The following is a 26062-nucleotide window of genomic DNA, read 5'->3' on the forward strand; positions in this document are numbered from 1 at the left end:
AAAACTAAAGTGATGTTATTTGCCGTGTTACTAAAAATAAGGGAAAATGAATGCTAACTTTACATTGACCTTGTCATTCAAGAATTCCTATTAACCAACTAAATTCACTGAACAGCTATTGTATTTAATGGATGTTAAGATTGCATTATTTGTGGTTGAAAGTACAAACAGTGCATAATGGTAGGGCCAGAAATCTGCCGTACATTATCACCTTTTGACCTTTCATTTATTTCACATGGCTTGCCTTCATGGAGATTCGTAGTTAAATCCGACATACATGTGTGTACGTAGAAACTAATTCCTGTCCTTATCCATGCGTATAAGGATAAGGACTGGGGACCAGTCTAACTGTACTGTAAACTAGCTGCCACTGACACGCATCATGCTATTGCCATCCAAGTCATGTATCCTGGATGAAGGAGACGTCATGAATACTAATTTCATCTTGTAAGAAAGGGGCCAGACTATATTCACCACCTCCAGCTTGCAGGGAAAAAATGTCAGTCTGGTGATGAAGGTCCTTCTTACTTTATTAAGATCTGCCACGAGAATTAATCGGTCTGGCACATCCTAAGAATAATCATTTGAAGGTCATAGAAAGTAAACAGCAAAATAGAGTGTGGGTATGTTTAGGCCAATAGGCAGCTTAGATATGGCTGGATCGCCATCATGCATTGAATTACAAGATTTCCTTATAAATCAAGATCCTCGGCTATAGCAGAAGCCGCCAGTTCGGATATGATCTTAGCTGGCTGTTAAGTGTAACAAAGTCTGCTCACATAATCCATTTTACCTGTAGCCCGCAGAAAGTCTTTGATAAATTCATTTAACAATCAGTACTATAACTAGAAGGTTTTGAAACATTATGAGGTGTCTGGCTGGAAAATGACTTCATTAATTAATTAACATATTTAGAGCAAAGATTTTCTCTTATTCTTATTGATTTTCTGTTTCATCTTTTCTAGGTTCACCAATGTTCCCCGTGACGCTAATAAGACAAATGCAAGCAATGGTAGCCATAGCAATGAACCAAGATCAAGACCAGATATTGTTATGAGCACGAGGCCATCAGCCACCAGGGACGCAAATGTTGTCTATAAGCCAACAACAGAATATGTCAATAGTAGACCTTCCTGGAACAGACCACAGCAGAATCCAGAAGGGACAAGGCCGCCGGTTGCCCCTGCCCCTTCTTCTAAAATCGTGAGGAGAGAGTCATCAAGGTTAAAGCCCACAAATCCTCCACCCCCAGTGCCGGAGGCTCCCTCTTCTAAAACTACACAGCCAAGTCCTGTGCGGAAAGCACCTACAAAACCTCCTGGACAGTCAACCTATCCCACTCCTGCACCCGTGTATCCCACTCCTGCACCTGTGAAGCCATCTTCTGCCCCTACGAAACTACCAGGTGGACCTTTAAAGCCCACAGGGGCAGCAGCTCTTAAACCTCCTCTGCCAAAGCTGCCCACATTAGCATCCTCAGAGCCAAGTAAACCCAGTGTAGCTCTCAGACCAACTGCCAGTCGACCACCTACAGTGCCTAGGCCAAAGTTTAATGCCAACAACTCAGCGGAAACTTCGTCTCCATCGGAGAAGGCAGGAAGCAAACCCAGCAGGCCAGTACCACCTCCAAGACCGGAATCCTTACGCATAAAAAATGTTGCTCGGCCCAAGATTCCGCCGCCTGTACCCCGGAGGCCTGCCAGCACAGGAGACCCGTCAGTATGATACATGCTTCCTAAATAATGAGTCCTTTTTACTTCTTAAAATCTGCAAGAGTTCGCTCTGGAACAACTGGTTCACAGTAAATCTGGAGCTCTTGCATCATTTTGAGTCAAGAAACTTCAGTACACGTCAACCTATTAACGGTTGGGATAAGTTTGGTCTACTCAACTATTGAAGTTTTGTTTGTTCACTTATTGTTGTTGTGTTTTTTTTATTGATTCATGTCTTTATTGATTTGTTTTTTTCTACTTGCATGAATGAAACTGCGTGGCAATAAAATGTTGACCCTATTGCCGTTTTGGCTGTCCTACTTGTACTATGTATGTTGCAGGAATAAGCCTAAATGAACAGGGGTATTAATATTGTAAGGTGCTTTGATGCAATACTTTAAAGTGTCTAATAAATGCCTACTATTATTATTGTTAATGAGTGTGTGCAGTCTACATTACCAATAATTCTTTGCGTACACAGCTAGCAGACCCTGAGGTATCTGGCGGTCATGTCCTCTGGTCTTGACTTTCAGTCTTGATGCTCCTTCAAAATTTTCCAATAGACTTTAAGATTTTCGCGTAGAAGTGCCCTTTGCATAAATGATGGCCTTCCCCCTTCAAAGATCAAACTCTAGGCCTGAGCTAGTGCAGACATTTTGCTCTAACCTTTTAAGCAAGGACTGATGACAGAAACTAATATTTTTGTAGCGAGCATCCAAGATTATTGTGATGATGGCGTTACGTGGCTTGGGTCAAAACACCGTTACAATGCTGCTCCATCTTGGTCATGTTCCGCGTATCCATACACAGTAATGGATGCTAAATGTTTCCTGCAAGAAAAGGAACCAGACTATTTGTCCTTCAAGCCTCGATTTGGTTGTATTGATTTGATCGGGAGAAAATCAAGATTGCTGCCCCAGGTATATTGAGACTATGAAGTTATAGTGTGTATTTACCGCCCTTATGATTGTCTCATAATTTAAAGTACTTAATATAAGAATTAACAAGTATCAACTAACCATTTTGTGATAACGCCTTGCTTCTGTAACTATGTTACGTTGAATCAGGGTAACACAATCCTTATGTAATAACTAAAGTTAGATTGTCAAAACAATGTAAAAGTTTTTCAGGGGTTTATTGGATTAAATCAACATAGGGTGGCTTTAAATTTTAAATTCCTAATGAGCTTTCACTTATGTGTATCGGAATAGTTAAGTATTTTATTTTCTTGCTGGCAAGGAAACGGATGCAATAGTTATTTTGGGTTCAAACTATTGAAGCACCTTGACATTTTATTAATAATTATCATTGGTAGCATATTTAGTGGGCTGGAAATATTCTCTCAAAAAATGCAAAACTAGCAACTCATTTTATTGTCTATAAATCTTGTATCTTTTTATTGTAACCAACGTTAACGTTCCTAAAAGGGTGAAGGACAGGGTGATTGGAAACGGTAGATAAAGTGTTTTGAATGAAGATTTTTGCCACTCTGAATCTGGATGTGTGTTTTTACATCTTCGTTTCGAGAATCATTTATGCGAAAGAAAAATATATGTAAAGGGAAATGTTTATTTAAATGGGTTGCTTTATTGACGTTAGAATTGTGGTAAAATCAAGTAAAACGGTTAAGCTTTGACTCCCTTTACCCATATTAAGCTTGTCCTCTCCCATACTAACCCATTACTTTAAAAACCAATTACCATAAAAATATACTTGGTACAGAGCATACAATTTGAATTAGTAAGCCATTTTGAGATATGGCGGTCACAATGCTACAACACTAGACGGTTTGGGTAAACGTGTGTATACACCCAAACCAAACAGTACACTCCTAGCTCAGCCGCCATATCTCAAAAAGGCTGACGTGGCTTTAGAGAACAAGTTTTCAGCAATTTGGGAAAGGCTTCAGGCTTGAAGCTTTTTTTTTCCCAACCATTTGAAGCACGCAATTCTATGCAACAGGGATGTGTTTTTTTCTCGTTGTTTTCTTGCAACTCCGACTGTATTTGAAACCTCTTCTTGCCATCTATTTGATGAGCAAAATAAAACAAGTTTTCCAGGGCCTAATTTTATAGAGCTGCTAAACACAAAAATTTGCTTAGCATACAAAAATTCTTCCTTGATTAAAAAAGGATTACCAACCAAATTTCCATTTGCTTGTTACTGGTATTCATCTGTTTGCTTATCTTGAACATCACAGAGAAATTTGGTTGGGAAATCCTGTGTTTATCAAGGCAAACATTTCATGCTAAGCAAATTTTTGTGCTTAGCAGCTCTATGAAATTGGGTTCTGGTTTAGAGTAGGAGCTTCATATCATTCTTCTGATAAAAGATGACAAAGGTGCTCTGCTTAGTTTAAAGGCAGTGGACACTATTGGTAATTGTCAAAGACTAGCCTTCACAGTTGGTGTATATCAACATATGCATAAAATAACAAACCTTTGAAAATTTGAGCTCAATCAGTCATCAAAGTTGCGAGATAGTAATGAAAGAATAAAACACCCTTGTCATGCGAAGTTGTGTGCGTTTAGATGGTTGATTTCGAGACCTCAAGTTCTAAATCTGAGGTCTCGAAATCAAATTTGTGGAAAATAACTTCTTTCTCGAAAACTATGGCTCTTCGGAGGGAGCCGTTTCTCACAATGTTTTATACCATCAACCTCTCCCCATTACTCGTCACCAAGAAAGGTTTTATGCTAATAATTATTTTGAGTAATTACCAATAGTGTCCACTGCCTTTAAATATTTCTGTATTTTCTGCTCTACTGCAATACAATTGTTATTGTATATGTCGCTCTGCTGTCTTTCAAACTCTGAAGTATTATTTCTCACTTTTAATCTCCTGATTGTATATTTCGGTCAATTTCTATTTAGCTCAGCTCTGCGTATTTAAAACAAAAGTTTGTTTTTTAACTATCTGCCTGTGGTTTAAAGTAAAGTACAAGAACAGGTTTTCCATAAACTTATTTTATGTCCAGAAAAGAGAGACGATTTCAAATCAATGAAGTCATTTTTGATCAGTTGCAAAAACAAGATGCTGAAAAGGAATTTTGCAAGACCTACGCAAACATAAATTTTAAAATAAAGGCATTTAATAATTCAATTTCATCACAGAACTTTACAATGCACTTACATTTATTTGGGTGTTAAGTTGAAATTAATATACAGAAATTTCAGACTTTCATCTGAATTCAAACTTTTTAAACGTCTGGAAACAAAAATCAAACTGACATCTTCTTTAAATCACTCAAAATTCTGCAGACGAACCCTTATTTTGCATTCCACATCATCAATGCTTTTCTTTTCTTTATTGTAACTTTACAAAACAATTGGAACCAATTATGAACAAAGGTAAACTCAACTTTTAATATAAAACACATATTTGAAAAGAAACTTAAATGTGTAAGGAAAAGTGATACACTCAAATATTTAACGTACATTTAAGTATAAAAAAGTCTTTCAAATGGCTGCTTTTTGCATCCAAAACCAGCGCCCATTGTCAAGTAAACCAGTAAAAGTTTTTCTTCTTTTTTTGCAAAATATGTTAATTGTTGCAGGTTTTTTTCCAAGGCACTCTGAATAAACTTCATCATGTACAACTGATGACCAAAATCCCATTACGCTAATTTTCTTTGCAAGCGATTTTTCTTTTTTTACGATTTTGTACGTAATGAAAATACAAACCAATGATAAATAATGTCATAGGTCATCATGGAAGACATATAAAATATACTCGTAGGAAATAAGTGTAACGTATTATTTAAAGAATATTATAAACTTGTGTTATATACAAAAAAATCGTAAATTTACTACAAATGTACATATTTATCTCATGGTCAAGTTTATTAACTTATATTGTTGATTTGTAAGGGACTTCAAACAAGGCTTTTAGGCGGGGTTTGAGTGGAGTTATTTTTGACACTTTTTTGTTGTATTTTAAATCTTCCATACATTTTATTACCGACTCCACAAACTGATACATGTATGTAGATACCAGTAAAAAGAAGCAATCAAAGAAAACAGCGTTTAAAACGCTTTTTAAAATCAAGCTTTCCCACAAATATTCAGGGATTTTCATTGTAGTTTTCTGACAGTAGAGACTTGATGCCTTGAAGTTTATGTTAAAGGTGCATTGTGCTGATTGTCACCTGAATTAAAAGCAGTGAACACTTTTGGTAACTACTAAAAAAAATAAACCTTATTTGGTAACGAGTAATGGGGAGAGGTTGATAGTATAAAACATTGTGAGAAACGGCTCCCTCTGAAATGACAAAGTTTTCAAGAAAGAAGTAATTTTCCACTAATTTGATTTCGAGACCTCAGATTTAGAATTTGAGGTCTCACAATCAAGCATCTGAAAGCAAACAACTTCGTGTGACCATGGTGCGCCAAGGGTGTTTTTTTGATTGAGCTCAAATTTTCATAGGTTTGTTATTTTATGCATATATGTTGAGATACACCAATAGTGTCCAGTGTCTTTAATAAGCAATAAAATGAAAAGGGTATGTGTCAGATTTTGGCGTTGAAAATGTATGCAAAAGTCGCATCATCATCGTACTAAAAAAAGGAAAGCTCCTGAAGTGTTTAAACATCATGAATATGCAGGCCTCGATGAACAATGTTTGTACATGTCAAAAACTGAAAACTAACAAAAAGTGGTTTTGTATACAGTGCGTCAGTTTGTGGAGTCAGTGACGATTAATGTATGTTGACCAAAATACCTAAAATTAAAGTCGCATTTTTATACAAATAAATCAAAATATTGGTGTATTAAATATCCCTTTTATTGTTAATTTGTATATCATTTCTAAAGTCATACTATTAATAAATAATTGTTTGTCAATTGGTTGCGGTACTTTTGTTTTTGTTTATTTTAGAACATTAAGTTACCAAGAGTAACTATGAATTGTTTGTTCCCCAATTCTATAATTACTCCCCGCTGGACGAAGTGCCAAACTTTTCTAAAACCGACTGGTGTTTATAAACGCCTTTGAAGGGTCCTTGTTTGAGCTTGCACTTGAACCAATCTCAATTTCACATCAATAGCTAAGATTGATCTTAATTCAGGCCTGATACCATTGCCTTGGTGTCCTTGAAATGCTCCAGTAGAAATTTGCATTTTCCTCATAGGGTGCCCTTTGCAAAGGAGAAAATGCCTTGGTGCCCTTGCTCTTTCAAAAACAAAGCATACAGCCCTGTTTATTATTTCTGTGCCAAGGTTGTAGGCGTACAATCTAATCTTTTATATGTACTGAAAAAGTATCATCATTCGTACAACCCCTAATATACATGTTATTATGAAAGCGCGTTATCAAACAATAAATAATATTGACTTGGTTTGGGATGTACCGAGGCAAAACAAATCGGCAAGATACCTTTTGTTTCGTGGGAAAGACTTTTTCCCTTCTAAAACAGAATTTAGAAAAAACTCAATTTTTTTAAAACCATTTTAGGTTCAATATGCAAAAAAAGAAGGACACTGTAAGAGTTAAGATAGGAATCGATCTTAAATACTAAGCAAAAAGTCAAGTCTTACAGCCCTGTGAAACTGCACTACAGTTCGATTCTCTGCAATTGACCCCTTGCACGCGCATCACACGTGGCAACTGATGCCAGTTAGGTTTACGTGTATTAACGCTGCGTCGCCTAAAATGCGCACTGTACTGCATAACCACAGCATAGAGTTATATATAAAAACGCACAGTGAAGTTGCCCACGACGTCAGGTGAATTGGGTCAATAGACTTTGGAATTATTCTGTCTCAATGCACGACATAGTGAGTAGGAATGTTCTTATAGACGATATACAAATGAAAAAAAAAAATAAATAGTGACTTCTCATGTAGTGCTTAAATTCTTCACGTGTTATTAATTTCTTAAACCACATCAGCTCCCCTGGGAGTATACAGCCTTGTGTTGCCGAGTACTGCACCAAGCTTCATCAATCACAAGAACCATCTCTGCCCTCACCAAGTACCTTTTTACCACTGGGTGAACATATGAGCAATTCTAGTTAATTTGTAACACAATTGTCATGACCGGCATTCAAACCCACACCAGGATGACTCGGGGCCCCCAGATCTGGAGTCAGATACTCTAAACCGCATAGCCATGACACGCCAGAATTGCTTTGCATTGAGGGGTATAATAACCATGGCACGTTGGTCACCTTTGTCAACTGTCACCTGTGAAATCTGCGCCACCACCTGAACCCAAATCCAGGTCATGTAGCTGCTTCTGTGGACTGTTGTTCGATAATGACACAGCCTTCTTTACTTGACGAGTGACCCTTGGTGGAGATGGCCCACTGCGTGATTTCTTCCGTCCCTCGCCGTTATCCAGGGACGATGAGGGTGTTGCCCCCCGTTTCTCCCTGACAACGACAACGCTATCGTACTGCTGCATCTGCTTGAGTAGCTCTACCATCTTAGTAGTCATGAAGTCCATGGCGCTTGAGTTAGTCACATGCTTGGATACCTGACCCAGCCTCTCCAAGAGATTGTTACACGTTGTTTGTTTCACGTTCAGCTCCAAGGAGTCACTCACGACGTCGTCCATGTCATCCATGTCGTCGCCGGCTGTGTCAGCATCACCGTCACTGCTCATATTGTGTTCTAACACCTCCTCCACTGCTCCGAAGTCGTCCATCGCAACCTGAAAGAACTCCTTATTCCTGAAGATGTCTGTTTGGGCTTGGTCGCCGCATCTGGGGGTGTCCTGAAAGGGCAGGTCCAACTGCGACTGGTCAATTTTGAAGATCGGGTTGTCCGTGTACAAGGGGGAGAGTTTGCACCAGTGCCAGTTGATGCACTGTTTGAACACTGCGCAGAAGTGCTCACAGATTTCCATCTTGCTCTTCCAGGTCCAACAGTCGCATGACGGGTACTCATCCTCGGTACCGAACGAGACCCGGAATCTATCCTCAACGTCCTCGAAACTGACGAGATATCGTCCCTCGGATATCAGTACAACCTGCATCGTCGGCGTTGAGGACAGAACCTCGTTGATGAATGGGCGGACGGGTACCGGTAGATGTCGGACGTACATCGGAAGCTTCGGGTTTACCTGGTACCTTGTAGCGGCTTGCATGGAGATGTTTTCCTTAGTGTAGCTGGTGATTTAATAAACAAAAAGATACCTATGGGTAAAAGCAACTCCTCAAATTGAAAAATTAACAAGGCGTATGTCTTATGGATCAATGTTTTAGTGTTTATTTTGGTTAATAATGGGAATGCTGAAATTTGTTGTTCAGCTAAAATGAAAGTGTGTTTGAAGTGCCTCAAAGTGGGGCCAAATTTCTCAGAGGTGCTTAGGCAGAAAAATTAGTATAGCACAACAAATTTTTGCTTACCAGAATAAAGTGACCAGCCAAATTACAATGTCGCGTGTACAATTTATGCCTGGGTATTCTGCTCTTTTTTGCTTAGCAGCAAATTGTTAAGCAATGTTTTTTGTTTGAGCAGCTCAATGAAAATAGGATTTGAGGCATTGCATGGTGAGGTATTAGTATATGTTGGTTTGCAGTAACACCATGTGTGTATCTTTAGAGAACTGTCTTGCTATATAATCTACTACTGCGAAGTAGATTTATCGGATTGTTCGAGAGACTTCTCAGTCTTTTAACTGCACTATCATGGAGTGAGTTCTTAAATTGGTCCCAACGTTTGACTAGCTTGCTCTAGTCATCGTTGGGAGGCTAAAGAGATAAGAGAGAAGTGGGCTGATTTTTAGGGGTTTCATTGTAGAGTCAGTCGACACTGATTGATTCTCCTGAAAGGAGAACTGTGATTGAAATTAGGTTCAAGATATGCAAGGAACAACTACACACAAAGCATTCTCCTGGTTTTGACGTGTACCTCTTGAATAATCTTGGCAGCTCGTCCATGGCCAGGCAGGTTAGCAGCTCGCTCAGGCTCCGACTACGGACATTCTCTAACCATGTGTATTCCAAAGCCTCACGTAACAAGTCCAGACCATTGTTGGCGCACATGGTGAAAAGAGTTTCTTCACTGAAGAATGCTATCGACCACTTCTGTTGAAGAAAAACAAATCCAAAGTTGTTTTAATATAATAATATTAAAAATAACAGGATCTCTATATCGCCATTCCATCTAGATCATGGCGCTCAGCAACAACAGGCAATGAAAAGCGAATACATTTAAAGAACAACTGGAAACCAGGGAGTTTTTAAGATGTTTTTAAAGTATTGTCCAAGGCCCACACTTCGTGTATCACAACTTCTATATATAATAACAAACCTGTGAAAATTTAGGCTCTTGCCTTATAACTAAACAGCCGTCAATTTCACAAAACTCTTCCTAACTTAAGACTAATCTTAGGACTTAGGACGAGTCCCAACCCTGCACTGAAGCATGCATACCTTAAGATTAATCCTAAGTTAGGAAGAGTTACTCATCCTAACTCGAGATAAGATGAGTCCTAACTCTCTGTGAAATCTACCCCTGAATCTTCGTAGCTTACAAGCCCAAAGAAACCTGTAAACAAGGGTACTTGCTATGTAAACCCGAAACACTGATATTAGTTCAGATTACTCTTCCATATAATAATAATAATAATTCGGGAGGCTAATCATCCTTACTCGCAGCTAAGAGCTGAATTGCGAAGGACGCGGCTAAAACGTGTTCGAGAAGCAGCATGCAAGGGCGCATTTAGCTGCCAGCCACATCAACTCATTATGACCACGGACCACAGCCAAGATCGAAAGTGTTTGATTTTTCCCGAGGGAGGAAAACCGGATGTTCTGGAAAACCCTTGTGGCACAGCAGAGAATCAAACAGGGGTCACCTTGGTGAGAGGCGAGCGCTTTACGCACAAGCCAACCGTGCCACCATGATAAGTGATAAGTGTTATTGGTTCTTTTTTGTACACTACCAATCCTAGAACCTGGGACCTACATGTACAATGTACGAGTTGATCTGCTATCCGAAGGATATTATCAACAAGTATCTTACTAAAAGGACACAAATGACATGACCGGGACTCAAACCCACACTCTGCTGATCAGAAACAACAGAGGTTGAGTACTATGCTCTTAACCGATTGGCAATGACACAAAAGACTCATGAAAGAGTAAAATAATTAGTTTTAAACGAACCGGATAACATGGCAGCCATCTGACCCTCATCCAGAATTGAAATCTCTTGTTTTCCGTCCATAGAGGGGTCTCTTGAAGGGCCTTCAAGGCATTGTTGAAGTCTTCCTTCGTCTTTGCAAAGAACATGGGATCTAGAAGGCTAAGGACGTAAGACTGGTCCTCCTCATTGGAAAAGAAGTCAAGCCACGCCCTCTCACGATGGATGAACGAGACCAGCACCTGACATTCTTTTAAAAATTGAATAGAGAAGGAAACATTTTACAAATAATGGATAAGACAAGATAAGATAAGATAAGAACTTTATTATCCCACACTGGGGCAATTAAATATTTCCATATTCAGATTTGGCCAAAACTCGCAGGTAACCAAGAGTTCTGGAAGTCTCCCTAACTCAGGCATGAAACTTTTCCATACATCAGATGATTTCCTTTTTTAAATCTCAGTTTTACCATTCAAAATCGAAAAATACTGTTCAAAATCATTGAAATGTTTTTGTTTCAAATCTAACAAAAAGTCTTAAAAAATAATCATGGAAATCCATACCTGGGAAGAGCACCTCCAAGACTGGTACCTCATCCTCGATCATTTCAACCAGTAAAGCCTTTGGCTGCCAGTCAGGGTTCCAGTCCTTGATGACCTGCATGGCTTCAACTAACATGCTACTGTTCCAGAACTGCATGATGATTGTTGACACCACCTGGTACCCGGCATTGGTGCGTACCAGCAGGAAGTACGTCGGCAGGACGGTCTTGCCGTGGGGACTGTCCAGGACGCATACTGAACCGTAGGTATGCAGGAGCTGGCGTTGTCCCTCGTTCTGACAACAGAAGAGGAACGTCTGTTTCATGTCGGGATAGTGCCCAAGCAGTCTCTTGTTTTGCTTGTTCTTGGCGCGTTTGATCGGGCCGCATGAGGCAAAGGGCTGATAGTACCAGCTGTCATTGGGGAATTCTACCTGCCAGCCACTGATGAGGCGATGACAATGGCCGAGATCCATCTCCAAGAGACTCGTCACTTTAACGGCGTGGGAGATGAGGAAGTGCTGACAGTTTAGGCTTGGGTACAACTCTGGGCAGACCTCCTTGGACGGCAGCTCTTCATCTGCAAATTATGGTTTACAGAAAAAAATTATCAAGTGACATTTGCAGTGACAGATGTAGTATCCTTGCACTGCACACTCACACTTCGGGTGGCATGGTTGGCTTGTGCGTAAAGCGCTCGCCTCTAACCAAGGTGACCACGGTTCGATTCCCGGTCGGGGCCATATGTGAGTTGAGTTGTGCGTTGGTTCTCTGCTGTGCCACGAGGGTTTTCCAGAACATCCGGTTTTCCTCCCTCAGGAAAAAATCAAACACTTTCGATCTTGACTGTGCTCCGTGGTCATAATGGGTTGATGTGGCTGGCAGCTGAATGCGCCCTTGCATGCCTGCTTCTCAAACACGTTGTAGCTGCGTCCTTCGCAATTCAGCTCTAGCTGCGAGTAAGGACGATTAGCCCCCCAAATTATTGATATTACACTGATAGAGCTACCCAAGTCTATAGACATGTGTTTATTGCTCCATGGTTTACCTCATCACCATTCCAATCATGACCCAACCAATGAATAATGCCTGTAGAGACCACCACCCCATACAGTGATACCCTTGAAACAGTAGCCCATTGATAAGTATATATCTTATGTGTATTAAGCAAGACATGTGTGAGACACAATGGGCCGTATTCAGAAATTGTGAAAGAGACCTGTATTAAAACTTCTTTAGTCACATTATGCTGGAATAGAGTCAACATGGCAGATTCTTTGAGCAAGTATAGTATCTAGGATTTGAGGCATTGCATGGTGAGGTATCAATGCATATTTGGTTTGCGGTGACACCATGTATGTATCTACTTGCCAGGTAGAGTTTGTTCTTAGAGAACTGCCTAGCTTTATTCTACTGTCGCGGAGTAGATAATCGGAGGTTCGGGAGACTTCTCAGTTCTGAAAAGAACTGTCCTGCTTTTTAACTATTACCAGGGCGGATGGTATAGCAAATAGACTGGACTACTACTTTAGCTTATAGGATCGTAATTAACTGTAGTATAGTATCAGTATCATTTCTATCTGTGGTTTGAGTCAACCTACAGATTTGAGTCTTACAACACTAGTTACTCACTATGAATGAGAAAAAGAATGAGAAAATTTCTCACTCAAGTGAGGTTTGCAGTCATATCCTGTTATGAGCTCTCTCCATGAGCTGTGGTGGTTCATTTCATTTCAGATGCATTTATATCATGTCAACACCAATCAATATATTGTGATACTATTGTTCAGAAAACATGTAATAACTTGTACAAATGAAAACTAGATCCAGATAACAAACAATGGATAGATAATAGTGTGACATTAACATGTAGGCAAAAGGAGAAGCATATGCTTTTTGTTCCCCTTCCGTAAAGACAAAGACAAAATAAACAAATACGTACACAAACAAACAAATGGGACATGGACATTATGCATGAGTGAGACTGGGCAATAGATTAATAATTACAAAACAGTTAGGTTCACAACTCCTTGTTTTGATCAGTATGCTCTGAACGTCTTCAGGACAATGCGACACTGATCGAGCACACTGATCAATTTGCCTAGTTGTTAACCACCAATTTTTCTTGAAGAACTTGAAGTGAGTTGTCAACATGATGTCTCACCAAACCTCACTGATTGTTTTCCCTTCGAGCAAAGTTTCACCCTACTAAGAGTCTTTGAGTCATCAAAGTGAGTATTAGAATCAGCCTGTATGCTTCGCTTTTAAAAAGGCAAGGGCACCAAGGCATTTCTCCTCGGTAAAGGGCACCCTATGAAGATCTTGACAATTTCTACTGGTGCATTTTAAGGGCACCAAGGCAATGACCAGGCGGCATGGAGGCAATCACCTTCACTGTCTCTGTGAAGTATCATGCCTGCAGTCCATCTAGGGTCTTTTGAGTCACAGCACAGATTTGAGTTTTACAACACCAGTTACTCACCTTTATAAAGCTCCTTCACATACTTCTCAATCTCTTTGTTCATATCAGCCAATCTCAACACTCCTGAGTGATATAACTCAGTGAGTTTATAAATGAGTCGCTTCTCTACTCGTAGAGTTGGAGCTACACTATCCTGTGAAAATAGACACAAACAGCAAGACAATACAAGGTTAGTACATCCGGTGGTATCTACTTTACATCTTGAGAGAACAAGTTGAAGCCAGGGTACTAATTTCATAGTGCTGCTTAACGGTATGCAAATTTGCGTGCTTACTGTAGCAGAAAAATTTGCTTAAAGCCTTAGCGTATTTCACAGGTTAGCAGAAAATCTGGGAGGCCATATTGGGTGTTTACCGCGGTTTTGCATTGTGACGTCATTTATTTTGGTTGGGTAAGCACCGGAAGGTTACCATGCCTCTTTGTGTGCTTACGGTTAGCAGCGCTATGAAATAGAAATTGCAAAGTAAGCACAAAATCAGCCGCTAAGCAGAGCTATGGAATTGGGGCCAAGGCAATGATTTAACACGGGACAGCAGGCCCGAGGCTAGTAGTTTTAGACTCGGGTCAATAAACTCAGGAGTCGGGACTTGACAAGTCCAGTGGTCTTGTGTTTTTCAAGCACTAAAAAAAAAATCACAGTGTAATACAAAATCGAAACAAAATTATGTTTATTGGTAACTTTTGAGTCTGGTGAAACTTTCAGATATGTTGGGTTTTAAAGCAAACTAATAGTTCTTTTAGATACAATTAATTACTTTCTTTCAGTATAATCAAATTAAAGTAATTTACATGTACATTACTGTGTACGGTGGAAAGTTCCCTCTCTTTACATTCAGAGTGGATTTCAGAAGACTAGTCTTATCTCGACTTAGGACTAGCCTTAAGTTTTTAATATCCCCTAGGGCAAGCCCTGGGCCCAATTTAATAGAGATGCTAAGCACAAAAATTTGCTTAGCATAGAATTTCTTCCTTGATAAAAAACAGGTTTACCAACCAAAATGTCCATGTGATTTTCAGGATAAGCAAACAAAAGCTGAATACCAGTAAAGAGCACTGTGCAACAAATGGAAATTTGGCTGGTAATCCTGTTTTTAACAAGGAAGAAATTTCATGCTAAGCAAACTTGTGTGCTTAGCAGCGCTATGAAACTGGCCCCTGGTCTAATAAAATAAACGCTGGTCCAGTGAATACTGTAGCGTACATGCCCTGCAGTCTTGTGAATTTTGTTGTGCTTGATCTTTAAAGGGTTTGATCTATGGGGATTTATGGGAATGATATGTACCTGAGGTGGATTTGTCTCATGGATGTGTTCATCTAGCTTAGACAGGTTGATATAGAAGCGCTGTTCGGCTTTGACGATACTGTGTTTAGACAACAAGGACAGTCGGAGTCTCCTCAGTGTCTGCTTGCGGTGAAACTCACTCATGTTTGGTGACATCTGTAGAAAAATTATGATTAAACCAGTTTGTTATTTTGTTTTATTCATTTTTGTTTAAAAGCACTGGACACCTTCGGTAATTATCAAAGACCAGGCTTCTCGATTGCTGTATCTCAACAAAATGCACAAAACAACAAAGCTGTGAAAATGTTAACTTAATTGGTTGTCGAAAATGCGATGCAAGAAAAAATACCCTTGTCACACGAAATTGTGTGCTTGATTTCAGGACCTCAAAATCTACTTCTGAGGTCTCAAAATCAAATTACTTCTTTCTCCAAAACTATGTTACTTCAGAGGGAGTCGTTTCTCACAATGTTTTATACTCTCAACAGCTCTCTCCATTGCTTGTTAACAAGTAAGTTTTTATGAAAACAATTATTTTTAGTAATTACGAATAGTGTAAACTGCATTTAAAAGTGTCTTGCCAAAGAACAAAAAATGACATAAAACAGAATTGGACCTGACACTCAATCATCGGAACTTAAAGTGCCATGGTTTAGACCACTCTTCCATGAAAAGGTATTACTTTATCATTACCGGAAAGTCACGGAACTTGAGGATATGAACACCGCTAAGCGTCGCTGGACATCCAAGTTTTTTTGACGAGCGGATCAGTGGCCACTTGTCATCAGTGCCCTCCTATGTATTGCAAGAAAATATCAAGAACATTTCAAACAAATTAATTGTAAATAACAAGCATGCATTGAGTGGGTTTTGGTTACCTCGGCCCAATTTCATAGAGCTGCTTAACAAACATCTGCTAGGCAAAAAAGAAAACAGGAAACCAGTCCCAAAATGTACTATGAGAAATTGTACTTTTGGCTGGCAACCTTTATCAGGTAAGCACAGTTGATTTGTGTTTTAATACCTAATTTTGTTTAGAAATATCGCCTGGTCAGTTACGGGGACAGGGCTTACTCCAACATAGCACCAAGACTCTGGAACTCACTTCCGGAATACCCCCAGACAAATCCACATCATCACTCTCTTTCAGCAGAAACTCAAAACACACTTGTTCTTGCTTGCTTTCCAACATCTTGACAAAACACTGACCGGCGCCTTTGAATGTTTCTCTTTCTCAGTACAGTGCGCGTTATAAATGCTGTAGTTTATTTATTATTATTATCTTCTGAGTGAAGCAAGGTTTGCAGAAGCTCTGTTTGAAATCTCTTTTGAGTAGTTTTTGGTTCTGAAAAGAACTTGTGTTTTTTCAGAACCAACACCATTCAAAAGAGATTTCACTAAATGCTACAGCGAACCTTACCTACTTAAAAACTACTACCACCATGCAAAATTCAAATTCAACTTAAAATTATGCTTACCAAAAAATTATTAGATAGTAAAAATAAAACAAACCTGACTGTCATCCTGCAGTTTGGTTCGGTATTTAATCTTTCCCGACCGACATTTGTCTCGTCCAAGATGACAACCCCAGCTTTTACGCCCAACCATAATGAAAGGCAGCCCGTCAAAGTCCGGAAACACGGCTTTTCTGTCGTCTTCTCGTCCTCTCCAGAATATTTTGAAACTGCTGAGCTTGATATCTTAGGTTAAATGTAATTGGAAACCGGTTATTATATTTAGGTCGAATGGCACTACTGGCATCATTAAACGAATCCAAACGAGTGGTCAAATACACTTTACTTGTTCTGGTTAGGGTTAGGGTTAGGGTTAGGGTTAGGGTTAGGGTTAGGGTTAGGGTTAAACGAACCCAAACTTTACTTGTTCTGGGCAATGTTAGAGATAGTGGCATTTTTGTCTTGGATCTAAAATTGAGATTTTAATTTAAAGCGTAACTTTTTATTTTTTATTTATTTAAACAAACTGTTTGAATTGGAAGCAGCTCGTTTGATGTGCTGTTGTTTTACTGTCATGGAACTCAGTTGACGTGGTGGCACAGATTTTCTTGATTTAAGAGAACTCGTAATTAACAAATAAACTTAAAGTTCAAACCAAAAATATTAAAATAACGATTTTTTTATTTTTATTTGTTTATTCAAAGTAACAAAATAAATTACTTAAATATTTCCTAAACCGGAGCAATGAATTGATTGCAATATAGTCTGATTTGTCCGATATGTTCATACCATCCATTCTAAGTTAACAATTGAGTAAATTAAACAAATATTTCAAACAAAAATTACAACAACAAATTAATTTAACTTTATTACTATTAGTTTATGTTAACAATATTCAATAATTTAACTGTAATCAAAAACAATTAAAGAATTACAACAACAACAAAACAGATCAGTTAAATGTCAAATGCATTAATAAAAAAGTTATTTCATGAATCTTGCTCACCAGTTGAACTGAACAGTTTATCTTTTGCTGACACCACCCATCGGGAATCAGTTTCTTCCGTGTACATTTTGATGGCTCGTTCTAATTCTTCATGGCTGGAGAGATAGCCTTTGTACGGATTTGACCACACGCCTATACTGGTCCAGCTTTGATCAAACTTTGCCTTTGTAGTACCTTTTACTGGTTGGAGAATATCAGCTATTGTTTTTGACGATACAACAGGCCGTGGTGAGGAAAATAACGCCGTTGGGTGGACAGATTCTACGGCATCGACAACCGGCACACTCGGTAAATTGATGATGTCCAACTTTTCGTGTGAGGGGTTACTCTCTGCCCCTTCCACATAGTCGTGATCATCAGTCGCAGACGGTCTGGGAATTTCGACTTCTTTATCGACTGCTGTGCTTCCTTCTTCTTCTTTTGAGGTACTTTGAGGGGTTTCTTCCGACATTTCGGTAAGGCATTTCACTGCCTCAGATAGGTTGTCCGATTCAGCCATGTTGTTGTGCAGTAAATTTCTGGCGCCTTGTCGCCGATACGTTTGAAAGAAACTTGATTCAAAGATGATTGCGATGCAAAATGGATGCGGCAGCGAGGAAAGTTTATCATCCTTGGCACCCGGCAATTACTGAAACCCGTGTGTAGTTCTTATTCGGAATGATTTGGGACCATCTAAAATTTAATGTGATCATGACGTAGGCCTTGCTGAGTGATGCTATAACTATGCCAACACTTAAAAATATTATTCTACTAATTAGATGAGCAAGGAGCTATACATGGCAGAACACGCGTGCCAAAAATCAGATAACAATTCAACAGCACCCTGTATGTAAAATTTTTAAAAATCTGGTGGAAATTTTGAGAAATATTGGTTAAAGAACCAAAAGTAGAAGTAGAAGATGTGCGAAAGAAGACTCCGTAAAAATTTGCTCACCCGATTTAGCTGGTTTCTCCCTCGCTATGCGATCACAAAACCAAGTACCAGTTATTTATAGTCTGGTTCAAAAGTTTTTCATTAAATCATTATTTTTATTCAACAGTATGCGCGGTGCCATACTTCCTTTACACAAGCGACCGGTCGTCCAAAAATTATCGGACACGAAAAACCAAATTTAAGGTATGAATTATACTTTATGTTGTGTTAATATGTGAATAGCGTATGTATAAGATGTTGCTCTATCACCATGTTAAGTAACTTTATTTCAGTTTTACCTTTTATACAGTAATTTTGGAAAAGTTTTCATATGGGTGCTGGGCCGGCCGGCCTTTTCGTTCGTTCTGTTTTTGGGTGTCGCGGTCACTTTTCACCACTTCGGCACCACTTCGGCACCTTGCAAACTCGGCACCTTGCAAACTCGACACCTTGCAAACTCGACACCTTGCAAACTCGGCATCCATAATCTCAACACCTTGCAAACTCGGCACCCACAAACTCGGCACATGCACATATAAATACAAACTCGGCACCCAGTTCAGTTGAATTGAAAATTGAAGCAAACTGGAACTCGGCACCCAGTTGGGGGCTAATTATTTTCACAACCAAAACTGCCAGAAATCTTGATGAAAAATATAAAAAATACCACAGAAAAACAACATCATAACATCAACATGGCTTAATTTTTATCGATCAAACTTGTAATCTATGGAATTACTGAGGAGACTGCACGCACTGAAACACTGGGTGTGCAGTCAACCAGCGTTACTTCTAGAAACTAAAAGGCTCCCCTGTGATACTCCTAGAACTATTTCGGTTTCGTCCGGCTATCGTCTCCCATAACCTCATAAGTTTCTATCTCTCACCCGTTTAACGACCCATGGTTCAATGAATTTTTGAATCAGAAATCTCTTTTCTTCTTTTTTTTTAATCTCACCAAAATTAGGCTCTATGTGTCCTTTGATATATCAATGTGCAAGGGCGCAACCAGAGAATCCACTCCGCAATCTCAAAAATTGTTAAAAATGATAAATTCTTACCGTAATTTCGGAGTCCCTATCTACTGTACGTGTTACTCCTCTGCCAACAATTTTGAAAATTACCCGACCTCATTTTTCGAGAATGCGTCACGAGAGGGCGGGTACGATCCGTGATTTGTGTACAAAACATACACGGAACCACGAAGCTCGCATAGGGTACCAGAATGTACACTTTTTGCGCACAGCCGTGTACATACTGGTACGCTGTGCGCAAACCCACATATGCAAATTTGTTTTGGGGTGAAAAAAGTATTGAAACAATATATTTTTTAATTGATTTTTTTTAATTGAAAACGACCATCAGAACATACGTAAATGAACGAACTGAATGAATTTACCATGTTCTTTTGGGAACCCTTTAACAAGAAAAACACCCAGGGAAATATGAACGTTTGCATTTTATACATCATATTTTTCATTGAAAATAGTTTGTTTTTAAGCATAAAAGAGAGGAACTGTTTAAGAGATTTGAAGAATATTATGGTAAAACATTTAAAACTAAAAGGAAACAACGTGGATCTGAATGAATGTCCTCGCGAAAAAAGCAGAAACGAGATGAACATCTAACATTATTAAAAACGAAATTTGTGAGAAGGTATTATTATCAATAAAAGTGAGTATAGCAAACATCATTTTTATTTTCTATCGCTTATAAAATCACGCCACACAGAAATTCTCTTCTGCATACAATGTATGTTATACGGTACGAGTTGACTTGGGTACGAGTTGACCTGGGTACGAGTTGACTTGGGTACAAGTTGACTTGGGTACAATATTTTGTGTACGAGTTGACTTGGGTACAATATTTTGGGTACGAGTTGACTTGGTACGAGTTGACTTGGGTACGAGTTGACCCGTTACGGCGATAACGTAACCCTCCTGCCGACGGCAGAGACGGAGGGTTACGAAGCTTATTCGAGTGAAAAAGGAGAAATAGTTTAGTCAACAGATTTGCTCAATTTTTACCACTTTCAAAAACCATGACAACAAAATTATAGGAACACAAACTTGATCCTCAATGTCTTATATGAATAACAACAATCAAAAACACAATTGAGAAAATATTTTGAGAAAAAAAGGACAAAAACTTACCAGATCCCAGAGCGACACAGTCACAAATTTCCCAGGTTCTATTTTGAACCTGTCGCATCGCCATTTTGTGACTTCTCGATATGTTCAACGCTTTATTTGTTGGTCACCAAGCGCTGAACCACAGGTACCAGCCAATTGAATTGACGACCTGCCGAGCCGCGGCCGAGTAGGACTAAACCATTCTGTAAAAGGGGTGTTACAATGGGGTTGTTTCAGTGCGGCATTGCGTGCGCGTATTATGAGTGAAAGTGGGCATAGTAAACAGAGAGCGCACACGCACTGCCGCACTGCCATATATCACCCCTTTTACAGAATGGTTTAGTCTAACTCGGCTGCGGCTTGGCAGGTCGTCAATTCAATTGGCTGGTACCTGCGGTTCAGCGCTTGGTGACCAACAAATAAAGCGTTGAACATATCGGGAAGTCACAAAATGGGCGTGCGACATATTAACCTGGGATATTTGTGACTGTTTCGCTACGGGATCTGGTAAGTTTTTGTACTTTTTTTCAAAATATTTTCTCAATGGTGTTTTCAATGTTATATATTTATTGAGTAGATATTGAGGATTAAGGTCGTGTTCATAGAATTTGTGTCACGATTTTCAAAAGTGGTAAAAATTGAGCAAATCTGTTGACTAGCTGTCGAAATTGTACGTTGTTACCATTTCGCCCTGCACAGATTGCGGATGATTCGTAGCCCTACGGCTACGCCGTCGGCACGTTATCGCAACCATCACATTTGCAGGTTCCGAGTTTGCAAGGTGCCGAACTGTCCCGGCGGTCGCCAATTGGCAAATCACCCTCTTTTAAAAAGCAAAAAGTGTGCAAGGTGCGGAGTTTGCAAGGTGCCGAAGTCTGAACCCCCCCCCCCCCAATTAGTAAAAAAATTGTTATGTTGTTCATAAGCATATACTCTTATGTTTGGAAGAAAACACTTCTATTTCCAGGTGACTTTAAAACTAAAGTCCTGCCTACATATGTTTGTTTTTATTTATATCCAGAGAGCATCATGGGAGGAGGAGCACCAGTTGACGAGTCTGCCTTCGCTCACTATGTAGGCTTCAAGAAATATTTTAATTCAGACACAGTCTTCGGGAAAAGAAACGTAAGAAAAAGACATAAATAACATTTTCAATGCATTTGTTCTGAACAATCAAAAGATTTGATAATTTATCAAGCAGGGGTCGAGATTGCCACTAGCCCGCTAGCCCGGGACTACCAGATTTACAGCCGGGCTACTGATTTTTCCAGTTTGATAGCCCGACGGGCTAGTTGAAAAATAATGCAAAAATCATCATCACAAACAATAAAGAACTATGTTATTGGTGTGTTGTAAAGTTTGAGCTGTGACGCGAGACATAATGTGTCTTTAGGGCTACCAAAATCTAATCAGGGCTACTAAAAATTATTGGTCACTAGCCCTGCTGACTACCATGGAAATACACTTAATTTTTCGACCACTGTCAAGGCTCAAGCTCACTGGTTTTGTTTTGGACCAGTAACAACAGGCCTGTAATTACATGAAGGTGATGGAGGCCGTGGTGTTATGCTTGGTGCCCCGTTGAACATTTCCCTTAAAGGCAGTGGACACTATTGGTAATTGTCAAAGACTAGTCTTCACAGTTGGTGTATCTCAACATATGCATAAAATAACAAACCTGTGAAAATTTGAGCTCAACCGGTCATCGAACTTGCGAGATAATATTGGGAAAAAAATACCCTTGTCACACGAAGTTGTGTGCGTTTGTGTGCGTTTTTCGAGACCTCAAGTTCTAAACTTGAGGTCTCGATATCAAATTTTTGGAAATTACTTCTTTCTCAAAAACTATGGCACTTCAGAGGGAGCCATTTCTCACAATGTTTTATACCATCAACCTCTCCCCATTACTTGTAACCAAGAAAGGTTTTACGCTAATAATTATTTTGAGTAATTACCAATAGTATCCACTGCCTTTAAGATTTCAAGTGGAAGTTCCTTTTACAGGATGAAAATGGCCCTGCCCACTTCCAGGCTTTAACAATTCTCCAGAGAAACGATTTTAACTATAATACTTGGGAGTTGAGACAGAGGAAATGGAAGACTCCACATTTGCAAATAACTTTGCATCACAATTACAGTTCTATTTTCTAATTTGACTGCCTGTTTGTTAATTTGGGTTTTACCCTTGCACTGATGTGTGTTAGCAGTTAGCATTGTTATACCTCGGTAATAAACTGTGAAGTTTGATTGGTCAGAACCAATCACGTGACGTGCAACAAAAACGCATGTTAAATGGCTCATGGGCCACCACACCTTGATCGTTCCCAGTGTTGGTCGATTTCCAGCGCTGTGTACAAAACAGCTGCAGGTTCGAGGGAACACTGGGGCCTAAGGAATTGTTTCTTGTTTGCTGCTTATTAAACAATAAATACTCCGCCGTAATATTGTTTGAAGATAACAACTGAGAAGAGGAATGTTAATGTTACCAAGGTATGACAAAACAATTGTTGCACGCTGTGATTGGGGTCCATTAGTTTTGTACACCCTTTGGGTGAAAATTGGCACCCTCGGCTTCGCCTCGGGTGCCATCCCTCAGGTGTACAAAACGCCATGGACCCCGTCACAGCGTGCAACAATTGTATACTGTATTCTCAGTACATTCCCGAGTTCTGTGAAAAATATCGTAGGCATATTAACTTTGGTGGGATTCGAACCCACAACCTTTGCAATTTAAGAGCAGTGTCTTGAAATGTCTCACCAACTAGACCCCCGGTAAAAGAGCACCAGACTCAAGCTCTAGTGTTTCTGTTCAGCAGAGTGTGGATCAAGTCTAGTCGTCACACCTGTCTCCCTAAGCAAGACATGATTGATTTAGCCTTCAGACGGAATGTAAAGCCATTGGTTCCATGTGATGTGTTAACGCATCTAAAAGAACCCAGTGCACTTATCAAAAAAAAAGAAGGGGTTCGCTCCGGTCCACTGCACCACAGCACGTTGTAGACATTACATGATGTTATAAAGGAGTAGGTCTCATACTGAATGTAGCCCCACATACCTTGACGGAAAATACTGAATGTTGAAGCCCCTTGAGTGTCACAGAGTGATGTATATGAGCGCTATAAAATAATGATACCGCAGTCTTATATAGCGCACATATCTACCAAACAAGGTACTCAAGGCGCTTAGTATTCACATTATACAGAAAGATGGGTTATTGAAGTTATGAGACCCAATTTTGTAGCACCTTATAATTGTTTACAAGGTGCTACCCGGGGCGAACCCCTTCTCTTTATGATAAGTGCACTGGGATCTTTTTCATGCGTTAAACAACACATGGGACAAACGGCTTCATGTCCCATCCGAAGGAGGAAGCAATGGTTTAAAAGTGTCTTGTTTAAGGACACAAGTGTCACTGTAAAAAGCCATGATTAAATTCTATCTTCATTGTGTAATACTGCACAGTTCTTCCTATTAATATATCTTACGTGTGTTTTTTTTTCAGTGTGTGTATGCAGTGTATGGCATTACGTTCTTTTCCATCTGGTATGTACGCCGGAGGATGGCTAAAAAGAAGGCTCTAGTAGCGGCTGCAGCACCATTGTCTTAGTCTCCTCTACCTCCATATCACCACACCAGATAGTCTCCTCTCAAGCAGCTAGCTATCACTGATCTCAGCAGTCGAGTTGCACCCATCCAGATTCAGTTATCCTGCTAAGCAGAAATAGAGGTTCTCCCAATGACTGGCCGACCTGGCTCATGTTTTCAGCTCAGCAAGGCATCTTTCAGCTTAGCAGATATGAAGGCGATAAGTTTGCCAACACAATCTCATCAGCTTTGACTAGTGGATATATGCATGCAGTATATTTAAACTACCGGTTTCCCACATATAAAACACACAGCTTCTTTTTATCTGGTTTCAGTGAAGCTTACACAATATCGTTCTTAAAGCTGTCAAAATGTTCATTTGTTCTGAGCTATAGACTGTGATATGTATTACCAATTGATTGCTGTTATTTAATTTGACGTGTTAATTTAGATATTTCCAAGAACGACATACAAGAATTTAAAAAAATAAAGTATGAAAACATCATTTCATCATCAGTATAAACAATTCTAGGCAATTCGTAAATTGTACAATCTTTATTCAGACACGGAACTGACCTTATGTAACTGCAATATTTTTTTTTTTTATATTGTGTGAGCAGGAACAATGTTTGAGTTTTGAATTAAGTTTTTAGACTTTGCGGTGTCTATGCACAAAGTGAAAACTGATTGCATTCATTAAAGTAAATCTTGATTAAACTTTGTTCAAATGATTTCAAGATTTGAACACTGGCTGTTCACAGATTTTAATTAAAAAGTATCCCCAGAGTGTATGAAATGAATGATATAATAGTTGAGCAAAATAAATATTATTTTGTTGTTTGAAAAAGACTTTTGATTTGGATTTTACATTTGTTTGTGACTTAGCTTAACCTGTAATGCAGGCCAGTGCTGGTAGACTAAGGTCCAGTCTCAAAAAGTCCATTTCTTGTGGACTCTGACTTGGACTTGTTCCGTGTCCCTAAGCACCATTGAGCCCGGTTCATACTTTCCTGTTTCGAATGAGGTCTCGAAATCAAGTTTGTTGAAAATTACTTCTTTCTCGAAAACTATGGCACTTCGGAGGGAGCCGTTTCTCACAATGTTTTATACCATCAACCTCTCCCAATTACTCGTCACTGAGAAAGGTTTTATGCTAATAATTATTTTGAGTAATTTGTGTCCACTGCCTTTAAAGTCTATGGGAAACTTTTGAAGGGGCACCAAGGCCAAGACGAGGGCAATGGCAGCCGTGGCCTGCGTAAAATTCTAGGCCTGCCATTTGTGTCAATTATTATTGGGGGCTTTTCAAGTTGTGTGAAGGCCAAGAGTACCCACATCATTTTATGTCTTGGACTTGTTGAGAAATTCTGAAAAGATGGAATAACTTTATGACCTAATACAATTTTTGTACACATTTGGCTTGTGGTTATTTTGTATTTTGAAAATCTAAATAACTTTCGTTTAGGATAATATTTTCTTGTCCTTGGTGAAGGAGTTCAGTTTAGTTAAGATTTGTTAGAAACTCTAGGGAGCTGACACTTCTCGGCCAAAACTCATTGAGCACAGAAACATTTCTAAGCACAAAGCAAATTTTGCTTGCCAGAACAAGATTACCTCTCAAATACAGTTGTATGTACCTTGTGGGAGTGGTTTCCTGCTTTTTTTTTGCTCAGAGGAAAATTTGTTGGCAACACTTGCAGCTCTGAAATGGGCTCACCAAGTTGAAGCCTTCAGACTACTAAAGACAGATCATGATTTGTTGCCTTTTCTGCTGGAACGAGTTGTACACCAATTATAACAACACACTCTACTGCTGGGTATTATGAAAGCGTTTAATGGACTTTGAGAAAAGAAAGCCATT

The 26062-nt window shown here is 39.3% G+C and overlaps 2 protein-coding genes and 1 long non-coding RNA gene across 6 annotated transcripts in view; 2 read left to right on the forward strand and 1 right to left on the reverse strand.

Moving 5' to 3' along the window:
• Positions 1-7820, forward strand: part of LOC139940538 (disintegrin and metalloproteinase domain-containing protein 12-like) — a 65721-nt gene extending 57901 nt beyond the window's left edge. For 2 of the 4 annotated variants that reach the window (XM_071936837.1, XM_071936840.1), the window contains one exon: positions 966-7820. In XM_071936837.1, the coding sequence (XP_071792938.1) occupies positions 966-1725 (760 nt within the window). In that variant the 3' untranslated portion in view covers positions 1726-7820. The remainder of the gene's footprint in view (positions 1-965) is intronic. The other 2 variants (XM_071936838.1, XM_071936839.1) reach the window with 2 other exon arrangements.
• LOC139940539 (uncharacterized) lies at positions 5231-18204 on the reverse strand. Its single transcript, XM_071936841.1, has 9 exons — positions 17572-18204; positions 16624-16811; positions 15805-15906; positions 15112-15267; positions 13830-13962; positions 11370-11927; positions 10827-11053; positions 9568-9743; positions 5231-8822 (listed from the first exon to the last, which is right to left on the reverse strand). The coding sequence occupies exons 1-9, from the start codon at positions 18068-18070 to the stop codon at positions 7886-7888; spliced, it is 2976 nt and encodes a 991-aa protein (XP_071792942.1). The 5' UTR covers positions 18071-18204; the 3' UTR covers positions 5231-7885.
• Positions 18205-18605: 401 nt separating this feature from the next.
• On the forward strand, positions 18606-24802 carry LOC139940553 (uncharacterized). The gene is made up of 3 exons (XR_011786465.1): positions 18606-18688; positions 21638-21741; positions 24119-24802. It is a non-coding gene; the product is annotated as an uncharacterized lncRNA (long non-coding RNA).
• The last annotated feature ends 1260 nt before the right edge of the window (positions 24803-26062 follow it).

The sequence above is a fragment of the Asterias amurensis genome, chromosome 8 (genome assembly GCF_032118995.1).
Source record: "Asterias amurensis chromosome 8, ASM3211899v1".
Taxonomy (NCBI): Eukaryota; Metazoa; Echinodermata; class Asteroidea; order Forcipulatida; family Asteriidae; genus Asterias; species Asterias amurensis.